The 12661-nt window shown below is 38.7% G+C and overlaps 1 protein-coding gene across 1 annotated transcript in view; it reads left to right on the plus strand.

The window, feature by feature from the left end:
• The first annotated feature begins 1552 nt into the window (after positions 1–1552).
• Positions 1553–12661, plus strand: part of si:ch211-207d6.2 (sickle tail protein) — a 78382-nt gene continuing 67273 nt past the window's right edge. Inside the window, exon 1 of the mRNA XM_041992164.1 lies at positions 1553–1832. Coding sequence (XP_041848098.1) covers positions 1553–1832 — 280 coding nt within the window. The remainder of the gene's footprint in view (positions 1833–12661) is intronic.

The following is a 12661-nucleotide window of genomic DNA, read 5'->3' on the forward strand; positions in this document are numbered from 1 at the left end:
CACATTTTGTTTTGCATGTAATTTACATGTCAATTACACACGTGAATCCTACATTTCATTTGGAAACTTGGTCTGCATGGAACCAGCATTTTGAAGCTTAAAAACTGAATCGATGTGAAAAACCCACCTCTTCCTTTACCCTCATGAACAAACCCCTACAATATTTTTTCAACCAGGAAAACCATAACTGAAATTTAAACTTTTTTTCCAAGACTGTCCTGGCGTATTACAGGACACCTACAACAACAGAGGATCATGGTTTGCATTCAGATTGCTTGTATTCCTGAGCATGCGCCGTGTCTTCTTCTCTGTTTTTCTTGTATTTCTTTGGCAGTGTTCCAACACCGCTTACAGGCCTGCCATATGTACTGCAGCATTTTCAGTGGTTTAGTGTGGATGCAAAATTTCTTGAGATGATTCTGTCTTTACACAAAACTGCAGCATATACGTAAACTAATTCACCCATACATGCAAATCTGTTTGAGTTATTTGTTGTTTTTTTGGTTTGTTCTTTTCTAAACGATTTCATTTCACCTAAGTATGTGAAACTACAGGTATAAAAGAAAAACTTTATGAATGGAATACAACTTATTTGCAGTGTGTGGTGTGAATAACAACGTCAGCAGTCGGAGATCCATAGGTTAATTTATCTCCACTCACGTCCTTTCTACCATTCTTCTTCCAAAACTACCTCTGTGTCAGACCCTCTAGCAGCATGTTGACGTGGATGCGCCCACTCCTCTAATCTGATGTGGAAGTCTGGAAAACTGGTTGGAGTAAATATTTGATTTATGTAGTTATTTTTGCTCATGTGCCCTTACACAGATTACACCCTCTGCCACTTTACCCAAATCAAAACTGTTTCTGTTTACAGGCATTTTGTTTTGGTCAGACCAACACAATATTTTTTGATGTCATGTAAATGTGCTGACTGCTGGGATGGTAGTGCAGAGAGGGTCAGTCTCTGGGCTGATGAGTGAAACTGAATGAAGCAGCCGAGGAAAGAGAGCGGAAGAAAGCAAGCGGGGAAAGGATAGCAGTGGAGAAAAAGTGATGCAGAGGGAGGGAGGGGGTGGTTGTAGGGATACAGCTCTTTCAGAGGAGGTCAGCCTCATCCAGGCAGTGGTGCTAACACAGAGATGGTAGGAGGAAGAGGAGGATTAATTCACATGGAACTGGATCCAACACAGAGACAGACTACAGACAAGACAGATACCAACATCTGAAGAAGGAGAAGAAAGAAAGATTTCTGCAAGAGTGAACAATGAGGTGGAAATAGCATAAGAGCAGAGAAGATAAGGATCATACCGTGACACTGAAGAGGCTTCCTGACACGCTGCAGCAACCTCCAAAGCTGATTCATGGGTGCTAATAATCCTGATTTCAGTTCTACATCTCTACACAAGAAGGAAGAACTGAAGGTGCAGAAGTAGAGGGAAAAAACAACAACCAGGCCAAGTTAGGACAAAGAAAGTTAGGAAGAAAAACGGGAAGAGTAGAGCCTAAATAACTCGAGTATCTCACCAACACTCTGGTAAACCCGACAAGGAAGATGTCCAAGTCATCCTCTCGTCTGGGTCGACCTGGATGGGCAGGATGTAAGAACAGCAGCTGGAGAAAGGAGCTGCATGGCAACCGCTCAAACATGCTGAAGATTGGAGAGAGACTGATGAGGGCAGGCAGCGAGGGGAGCCTGGTTCAAAAGCCCCTTTACTCCCAGGGTCAAAACCAAACCTCCTCAGCTGGATTACAACAAGGATGCAATGGAAAGACACAGCAGACATCCCTGCAGGAAAAACCCAACCAGAATACAGGAAATAACTCCAGCAAAGGTAAGATGCTTCTCCATGAGCACAGCCACATCAACATCAAACTTTCACACTTTTAAGTAAAAGAGGAAACACAATAAATGCAGAATGATAAGAAGGTAAACCAGCTATCATCTAGAGCAGTAATTCTTAACCATCAGCACCACCTACTGGACTGCAATATTTTACAGTTTTGCACCTTTGGGCCACAACTGTTATTGATGAGAAGCTCAGTGGTAATACAGCTTCCCACCACTTGGTGGCGGTAAGGGTCAGTTATTTAATCAACTCCAATTAGCAGAAGAAGACATTCAGCTAGCCTGTGGCAAAAATTATAGAGAAAATTTATTTAAAAATAAATAAAATGAAGACAAAAGTGGCCCTCAAACCCCCTAAAAGGCAAACATTTTCCTCAAATTAATAAAGTAAGGTTTAATAAGTGGAGGTAAAGCGGCAGAGCCAAGAGCCCTGGGTGGAAGCGACTTCTAGAAACCAAGCATACAGCAACAGAAACCAAAAAGAAACGAAAACAGAAAAGGACAAAAAAGGGGCTACTGATGCAGAAAACTGGCAAGTTTTTAAATTTTTTTTATTATCATTTTTGAACCTGTCCAGCATCATAACATCAGACTGATGGTCTTGCTGTGGTGTTGTGCAGAACACATTTATTTTGCCAAGAGGAGCCTTTTGGATATGAGGCTCCCCTTGAATCTTAAATGCTATTCTTTATTATCATTTTATTTTAGGTGAGACAGGAGGAGTATGTAAACTTCAATCTAAAATTACGACAACGTCACTCTGGGACTTTCACCCAGAGATTAACATCAACTTTACTCAACGTAAGGAATTCAGGTTCATTGTACTAATGAGGCCTGAGACAAATACCCAATTAAATTAAAACAATCTTTATTAAAAAAAAACAACAACAAATTGTTAAATACAATAAAAGTGGAGCTAAGGCTTACCGGGGCACAGGTGGGCTGAATCAAGGTGAGGTAATCCAGCAAAGAGCCATCCCAAGCACATGTGCCGAACATGCACATACTACCACACAGCACTACAAGCACACAGCACAGGCACACAGAAAGAGAGCTGACACCAAGGAGGCACCACCACCCAAAGCTCTCAGACCACTGAAAAGAAATAAGACAAATACAATAAAATGGCAGCACACAAACTAAGTAAAACTGATTAAATAATCAAAATAAAAGCCAGCTGTAAAATGCAGTGCTGGGCCCAGGGAGGGTCACCAGTGAATCGCACCACCACTTGACAGTTCAGCTGAAGAACAAAGGCAGGTACTGAGACATCTCACCCGACAACAGATCTTTGTAGCCCGTAGCATGGAGCAAATGTATGCTTAAAAGAAACGCTGCGACAAACAGCCTCAAAAGGTAAAGCAGCACAGGCATCCAGCAGAAGCAACAGCAAGTAAAATATCCCTAAAACAAAGTAAAACAAAGCAGCAGCATTAAATGGGATGATCAGTGGTTAGCTGTAGCCCTTCCAGCGATGTGTAACCGCAGCCTCACAGCAAGGTTGTTGGTTTGAACCTCGGCTGGAGGGAGGTTCGAACCTGGGGGTGGTGGTCTGGAGTTTGCATGTTCTCCCCTTGTAAACATAGGTTCTCTATGGGTACTCTGGCTTCCTTCCACCGTCCAAAGACATGCATAACTGATCACTAAATTCTCCCTAGGAGTGAGTGTGTGTGTGAATGGTTGTTTGTCCCTATCTGTGTTGGCCCTGCGATGGACTGGTGACCTGTCTGGGGTGTACCCTGCCTCTCACCTATTAAAAATGCTGGGATAGGCTCCAGCTTACCCACAAATGGATTAAACAGTTCAGATAATGAATGAATATATGGAAGGTCCTGAGACTTTTCGGTGCGAGTTGGATAATTGGTTTAGTGATAAGTTCCTTTGTGTTCTGGGTTTACGTACCATCCCTGCCTGAAAGAAGGAGGTCTTGTGTTTGGTTTATTAGGAGTTTGGTTTTGTTTTGATGTAAGTCCGCCTGAGAGCGTGTGTTTATTTTGTTTGTTAATTAGTCCGCCTGTGAGCGTGTAGCCCGTTTCATCGACATTTTTGGTTTGGTTGGTTTCTTTTGATAAATAGTAGTGTTAAAGGTAATTGTTAAAAACCCGAAAGGGACACTTTTAGTTTGATTTGTTTCATTGTTTAACATTTGCCGGAGAAGGATTGTTTGTGTTGTGGAACCCATTTTTGTTAATAAACATTATTGTATTTTATTTACCCTTGGACCGGCCATTTCTGTGTTACTGTCCTATTGACCCCTGGACAAAAGGGGGGACGTAACAATCCTTCTGATTGGGCATACCTGTGTTTCATTCACAGAAGTCAGGAAATTACAAAACTACCATCTTCTTTAATGTCATAAAGCGGCTGAGAGAATGTAAACTTATTCCTTCTGGGGTGAAAAAAACATTCAGGGCTTGATGTGAAATGTTCAGGGCTAGAGCCGGCAATGCCCAGACCAGGTGATGCCCCTGGACAGCACAGAGGTGCTAATCATGGCAGCACAGGACCAAGCCTCAAGCTGGCATAGTGTCCAGAAACATCTGTGCAAAATATGGAAAATGGGAATGGGAAACACCTCCCAAGGTCGTGGAGAATGAGAGGGCTAGGCTCTGTTGTGATCAGGGATAAGCAGCAAAGGAAAGCCATAGTGATGGATGTAGCCATCCCCAACAATGGAAATGTCTGGAAAAAGGAACATAAGAAACTGGACAAATACCAAGTACTCAAGAAAGAACTAGAGAAAGCCTGGAAGGTGAAGGCAACAGTAGTACCAGTGGTCATCGGAGCACCAGGGCCCCATACTGACATCTCCATCCAGAAGAGTGCAGTCCTAGGGACAGCTAAAATACTGAAGATATATATATATATATATATACATATATATATATATATATATATATATATATATATATATATATACACACTGTTTTGGAATTGGGGTTCTAAACAAGTATTAATGCATTATGAAATTATTGGTGGCAGGAATAATATAACTTAATTTCTGAATTCAGTTTGTAATGAATGCAAACGTCATTTCTTTCACTTATGGCATATGCTATGCTTACATGAACCCTGGAGAAAATGTAGCCCTAAAACATGTTGCATTTAATTTCTTTTCAAGCTGATTTGTTGTCCATGATGAGGCTTAATCTTATTAACTGAAATAGTTGTGCAGACCGTCATATTGTCAGCTAATACACCTTCCTACAGCCATCTGTTTCTGATGAGTCACAGAGCCTACAGTAGTTGGTGTGTGTTATATTTACATACCAAATGATGTCAGGAATTTTTTTTTTTTTTTTTTTTAATAAGGAGGCTGCATAGTCATATGTTAATTCAGGCAACATGCACAACATAGAAGGAATTCATGCAGAAATGAATACATTAAGAGAGCAGAGTATTTTTGAGTTAAACACCAACAAAGTCATCTCAAGTACTCACACAGTCGAGTTCAAACCACTTAAAATAAATCCACTATGTTTCACTTTAGTCCAGTTAATTATAACTTTAGTCCAGTTTATTATAACTTTAGTCCAGTTTATTATAACTTTAGTCCAGTTTTATAAACCAATTCATAAACTATGAGGAAACGATATATTACTTCTGATGTGGCTGCAAATTTTATTGACATTTTAAACTAAACTCCTGCTCAGATCTTGCCTGCATCATGTGATTTTATTGTTGACCATTTTAACAACATACTAAAATCAGCCATTGACTCAGCAGCTCCACTTAAAAAAACATAAGGAGTTAAATCCAAAACAGGCCAGAAAACTAATTCTCAAATCTCATCACAGATAACAAACCAAACCAAAATTCCTTTTAAAAACCATTGATCATTTAACAAACACAGATTTTAATAAGTCCTCCATGCCTGCAGCAGATGCTGCAGGCATGGAGGACTTAGCAGACCACTTCAGAAGTAAGATCAATGGGCCGGTTGTTCAAAAAATTTAATCTGGATAAAAGCTAACCGGATTTAGTAATCCATTTTTTCTGGAGGGCGGGTCACTTAATCCGGCTTATTTTTACCCCGGTTGTTCAAAGCAAAATAGGATTGGATCACCCTGATCCAAAATCCCGTTTTTCAGGATCACCAAATCCAGATTTCCTGCATGTAGATCAGTGTGCGCTGCCGGCCATGTGAAGAACATCAGGTAGACGAGTTGGTTTGCATGCCTTGCAAGTGGAACCACTGGGAGCATGTAACATAACATGTGCATGTATTGTCCTGCATGACATTGTGACCAGGCAGTATGTCCCTCTCTCTGACAATGTTAATGACGAACCTGAGCCCCATATTGAGGTACCAGTCCAACCTCGGACGGGGCGTGTAGAAGGAGGCAGTCATTAGAAATGTATTTTTTGACAGGTTCTTTACTGATTATACAGTGATGAACAACAAGAACTGGATGTTTTATTTGTGTTTGTTATTGGATTTGTTTGGGGGTTTATTTCGTGTGGACTTGATAATGTCATGTTTTTATTTTTACTTTTTTAACTGTTTTATTTTTCTACGCTGGAAGGTTTAATAGGATCCTGTTCCTTTGTTAATCACTTTATTACTGTAACGCTTAAACAAGTCAGGTGCAAAATACAAATATAAGCATAATAATAAAAAGTTCTATTATTTGATCAGCTGTTAGGTTTTACTGCTGTTTCTTTCTTAAATCTGCTTTGTAATCCTGCCCTCTGTTGGTATCAGGATAATCCTGTTTTTTTGGATCAAAGTTATCCGGATTCTACTCAAACGTTTTGAACAACCCAAACTGAGGGTTTTATCCGGATAACAACCAGGATTGGATTACGTAATCCAAGTGGATTTCGGAATCCGGATTTCCCTTTTGAACCCATTTTCAAGATTTGATCCTATCCGTTAACTGAAATCCAACAGGAGTACGTTCGAACAACTGACCCAATGTTATTAGAGCCAGTCTTTTATCTCCAGATCTGAACCTCTGCTTTTACCCGAGGAAACACTGGAGAGTTTTGTCCTGGTTGATGTGAAGATGCTTGGTCGAGTTTTCTCCCAACTAAACCCAACAACCTGCCTTTTAGATCCAATTCCCACATAACTTATAAAAACATTTTATGGTGTCTTTGAGCCTGAGCTTTTAAACATAGTAAATTACTCTCTTCAGACGGACGTCTTCCCTGCTGCCTTTAAAACGGCGGTGGTGAGGCCCCTTCTGAAGAAGACTAATTTATATCCAAAATTCTTGATAACTACCGACCTGTATCCAACTTACCTTTTTTAAGTAAAATGACAGAAAAAACACTGTTTTTATTTAACTGCATGAGTTTTTGAATGGACACAATATTTTAGAAAAATATCAATCTGGTTTTAGGACAAACCACAGTAGCGACACAGCCCTTTTAAAAGTTGTTAATGACCTTAGACTTAATTTAGACTCAGAAATTTTTTGTCCTGGTTTTACTGGATCTTAGTGTCGCCTTTCATACAGTTGATCACCAGATTTTACTAGACAGACTCAGAAGTCTGGTGGGCCTCTCAGGTACTGTTCTTAAATGGGTTTATTCCTATCTCACAGATCAACAGCATTTTGTAAGTATAGATACATGCTCCTCAGTAATCCACAATAATCCAATGTGGGGTTCCCCAAGGAGAGGCCCAATACTTTTTAATTTGTACATGGTACCTCTTGGGGATGTCATCAGGAGACACGGCATTGATTCCACAGCTATGCTGATGATACACAGCTTTACATCGCCGTGTCTCCTTATGACCTGGAGCCAGTTAATGTGCTTTCAAACTGTATTTTAGAAATTAAGTCATGAATGACAGAGAACTTCTTACAGCTTAATCAGGACAAGACTGAAGTTTTAATTATCGGGCAAGAGAGAGATCATTTTATCAAAATTACAACATTTTAAATCTTTCTCAGTGTGTGAGAAAACTGGGTGTTCTTTTCTACTCTGACCTGGATTTTACTCCACACATCAGAAATATAACAAAAACTGGATTTTATCATCTTAAAAACATTGCCAGAGTCCACCCATTTCTCTCTCTTGCCAGCACAGAGGTGCTGATGCTTTTATTTCTAGTAGAATAGAATCTTGTAGTGCCCTGCTCTCTGGTCTTCAAAAAGTCCTACATTTTTAGCTTAGCTTAAAACTACATTTTATTTGACCTTAATTTATTGTACATAATTTTATTTCATGTTACTTTATTTTTATTTTATTCAACTGTATTACTTCTCATTCATTCATTCATTCATTCTTTAATTAATTAATTCATTCATTCATTCATTCTTAGCTGTTCATTGTGGAGGAGTAAAAGTGCCACAATTAAATAATTAAATATATCATTAAATAATTATTGAAATGTGTCATTAAATAATTAAAATGAAAATTAATGTTAATGTGTTATGAAATGTATTGCTAATTCATTAAAATACCAATTAATGTATGAAAAAACATATATAATTATTTAATTGATTATTTCATGGTCCTGTGTTGCAGAGCATCATAAATTTATTAATCTGTCAACCTAGTCCATCAAAGTCAGTGGGCGGGGCTAAAACTAGTCCAATATGATCCATTGCTTTGTTCCTAAACTGGAGGCTGGAGAGAGATGATGGATGATTTTTGAGAACTTTTCAGGGAGTTGGTATGTGACATTTTAAAGCTAGTAGATGATGTGGAAACAGGACCTGCTGACCCAGAGCGTATAGCAAGGAAAGCAGAGAATTTATTGAAGTTGTTGGACTTTCTGGCTTCAGGTATGTGTGGACATGTCAACATGGTTTAAATGTAATATTCATATAATCCCCGCACTATGTCTACTAGGTGACTTGGGTGACATTAATATGGCAATTAACTCTGCACACATGATACACACAGCATTATGCATCGCAAAGAAAACTATCCTTGTGAACTGGAAAAACAAAAATAATCTGTGTATTCAGCAGTTTAGGAATCTCTTAGTTGATCACATCAGTAGTGAGACATAATTTCAACCTTCATCCTGAGCTGCACGAGGAAACAGTGGAGAGGAAACCCCATCAGAACCAGAACAAGGAAATAAAAGCTCCATCATAACCAGAACCTGGAAGGAAAACTATCATCAGAACCAGGAAGGACAGCCAGCTTCCTGGACCAGTTGGGGGTGGAGAAGACAAGAAAGAGGGGTCAGCATGTTCTGAAGGTCACACTGTGGATCACATGAAAGTTTTCCAAATCCACATTTCCACATGAGCTTCACATGTGAATTATATGTGAACCTGAGTGGAAAAGAAAAACTCCCAGTGGAGAGAAAAACTCCCTTTAACAGGAAGGAAAATCTGAATCCAGACCAGAACCAGGGAGGAAAACCTCCATCAGAACCAGGAAGGATGGCCATCTTCCTGCACCATTTGGGGATGGAGAGGACAGGAAAGGGGGTTCAACCAGCAGCAGAACTCTAATCTAGGGATTCGTGCTGAAAAAGAAGAAGAGAAACACGAATGAACAACAACAACGTCATATATTTACATGGAAAGTAAAGAAAGCATAGAGGAGCTCAGTGATACTTTTCACCCCTTTAAAGGGAAATTGTGTGATTTTACAGTGCATATGAATATCTTTACTGCAATATGAAACATTAATAAAACTCATTAATATAAATACTTGAAAGAAATGCTTGTAAAATAATTGTAAAATGTATTAATTAATTAATTAATGAGTAAATTAAATAAAGAAATTGTTAAAAAAATAAATATCTTTTTTAACGAAATGATTAAACTACATATCCTATGATTGTTGCGGTTGTGCAAGCTCAACCCAGTCTTAAAATGAGTGGATTCACAAACTCTGCCTGGTTCATTCGCTCTCTAACCAGAACCCATTGCAGATGAAGGGCTAGCGCCACTATATAATGTCATTACAGTCCTAAATTTTTTAGCAATTGTGTAGGAAGAAGGAGGTTCTAGAAACCTGTTTTATATGTGAGGAAAAAGCCAGATCCTGGTCAAGAATAACTCCAACGTTCCTCACTGCAGTACTGGAAGCCAAGTAAAACCATCCAGAGTAATTCTATTGCTGGGCAGTCTTCCTGAGGTTCTCAGCTCCAAATGAAAGAAACAGAACTGGGGTCTCTATGAGTCAAATTCAAGCATCACGTTGGTTTAAACGTGCTATATAAATTTAGAATATTTAGAATAGAATTCTAAAAAGCTGAAGTTTCATTTCAAACTGTTTTACTGCTGGATACAAGGTTAGAGAGGACATTTTCTAACAAACTAAATAATGAGCTGAAGGGGAAAGAAAATACTCATTTATAACTATCTGTGTACCCCTCAATGTGAGGGGCACCTTTTATGCATTGAAATATAATATTCAGGAGTTTTTTTTAGTTTTTTTTTTTAGAAATGTTTACACTAGTTTTCTACCAAATCATAAAATACACTTTATTTTCTTTCCCATTTTTAGAGTGAGAACCAGTACAGCTGAGCCTCAATATAACCAGTCTGTTGGCAGAAACAGTCCTTCAGTCATGTTGGAGGACGACTTTTCACCTTGTTTCATGCTGGGATGCACAGAGTGGATCAAGTCTACACTCTGCAAGCTTATATTATGAGCTGAGCATCAGTGATGAGGAAGCCATGGAAGACTGTATTTGACCATATTTAGAGTAAAATGACTTTTTATTTGTTCTAATGCCTAACCTAATTAAAACTATCCATGACAGTGGTGATCGTTGTAATGATTTCATGGACTATGGGGCTAAACTTTAGCTTGTGTTGCCATCACCAGCTACATTAAACTCAGCCAGTGACACACTGTCCTCATTCCAGACATCAGAGCCTTAGGACATCTCTAAATGTCAGCATGATAAACTGTGTGTCCTTCTAGCGCTGGACTCCGCAGGGAAGTCAGGCAGCTGTGGTACAGTGATTCTCTTTCAGTCACAAGTTGTTGGTTCATTCTCCAACTTCTTTAGTTGTTTAGTCCAGTTCATGTATACACATTATGGTACCATTGAGCATTTCCTGTTGGTGGCAGGCGGAAACATCAAGGTCTGGAATCTAAACTACTTGGTAAAATGATTGATTTCTTATGTAATGAGGCCATCAATGTCATTGGTTCCACATAGGGCTGCAGAATTAATTGGATTTTGATCGCGATCATGATTTTGGTGGCCACATTTAAATGAACCTGATCGTCAACGATATTTACATTCAAAATGCGATTCTGCTGCATCTCTGATCACACACTCTTTCAACCAGGGCGTGAACACAAGGCCAATGCTTCATTAAGCTCTCTAAATAACAAGGGTGCACACCTTTTACAGTCAGCAGCTAGTTGTACTCAGTGTTGCCAACTTAGCGACTTTGTCGCTATATTCAGCAAGTTTTCACTCGCCTGTAGCGACTTTTTTTAAAAAAAAAATGACTAGCGACAAATCTAGCGACATTTTCTGGTGATATTGGAGACTTTTGGAGACTGAAGTGAAAGAGCGTATAGTTTACTCTTCAATGGGTGCTGCGTCGACCCCTCCCCCGTCCAAAAGCACTCAGAAGAGGCTTGTTCATCACACAGCAGAGCTGCATTCAGATGATGGCCTCTGCTTCATGAGCAGGCTGAAAATGAAACGTACAAAGCTGCTGCTGGCTGATCCCGCGCTGGCTTACTGTCAGATATTAATGTTTATTAATGAAGAGTGTGGACATAAATATTTAAAAAGTTAAAAGTGTTTTGACATGTTGCAGACTCCTAATCAGAAAGACAAATTACACTAAATAAAATTAAACTTGAAAAACAAAGAAAATATTAAATGAAGAATTTAATTTTATTTGTTTATTTATTTCTATTTCTATTTATTTATTTATTTATTTTGCAGTTCTAAAGATTTTTAACTTGTCTTTTCATAAAATGTTTGGTTTTCTCATCCCTGTCCACAGTAGCAACCATTACAACTATATATACTAGTGATGGGCCGGCTCATTTGACTCCCAAATGGCTCTTAATTTTGCATCTTTTGTAGCCCCATAATTTACATTAACTCTTTAAAAATTAATGGTAAATGTATTTTTTATATTATTTATCATCTATTCTAATTTAAAGTAAAATTTTTCACAAAAGATTGTTGCCACATATTTTGTTTATATTTGATTTAATAAAAGTACATGTTTTTTCAAACACTGTAAATAATCGTGATTAATAATCGTGATTACAATAATGATCAAAATAATCGTGATTATTATTTTGGTCATAATCGTGCAGCCCTAGTTCCACATTTTCCTCTCTACATGCAGTTTTGCCAGAGGTCACATGTTCTTTGGCTGTAATAATGCATCTATCTGCCTGCATGCACACATGGACACGTCTCGTCCTCCAACTTCACAAACTGCAGCTACAAGGGAATTGGTGGAAATGCCCAGAGATAAATTCCTGTTGTTTCGCTTGTGTTTCATGCAATGCGCGTATGTGTGTGTGTGTGTGTGTGTGTGTGTGTGTGTGTATAACAGCCTGCAGATTTAAAATGATGAAAATGTCACAGTGCTCTATTAGCAGCATCACTCACAGCAGCTGCACACTAAGCTGTAATGAGGCTGGATCAGTGGCATTTTAACGCTGGTAATAATCAGTTATATGATCCCAACAGCCATTTAATGTTTGCTTTGTGGGATATGGAGGCACAATATGGAGGAAGCCTGTGTGGGGCAATCAGCAAGGACCTCGGTGACTGTGTGACTGTTACATTGAAGAAAGAATATTTGCCAGTAAATTTGTTCCTCCTTGATTTAACTGTTTGCTTATACACTCCATTCGGTTTCATATATATGTATATATATACAGTATATATATATATAT

Source organism: Melanotaenia boesemani, chromosome 8, assembly GCF_017639745.1.
Source record: "Melanotaenia boesemani isolate fMelBoe1 chromosome 8, fMelBoe1.pri, whole genome shotgun sequence".
NCBI lineage: Eukaryota > Metazoa > Chordata > Actinopteri > Atheriniformes > Melanotaeniidae > Melanotaenia > Melanotaenia boesemani.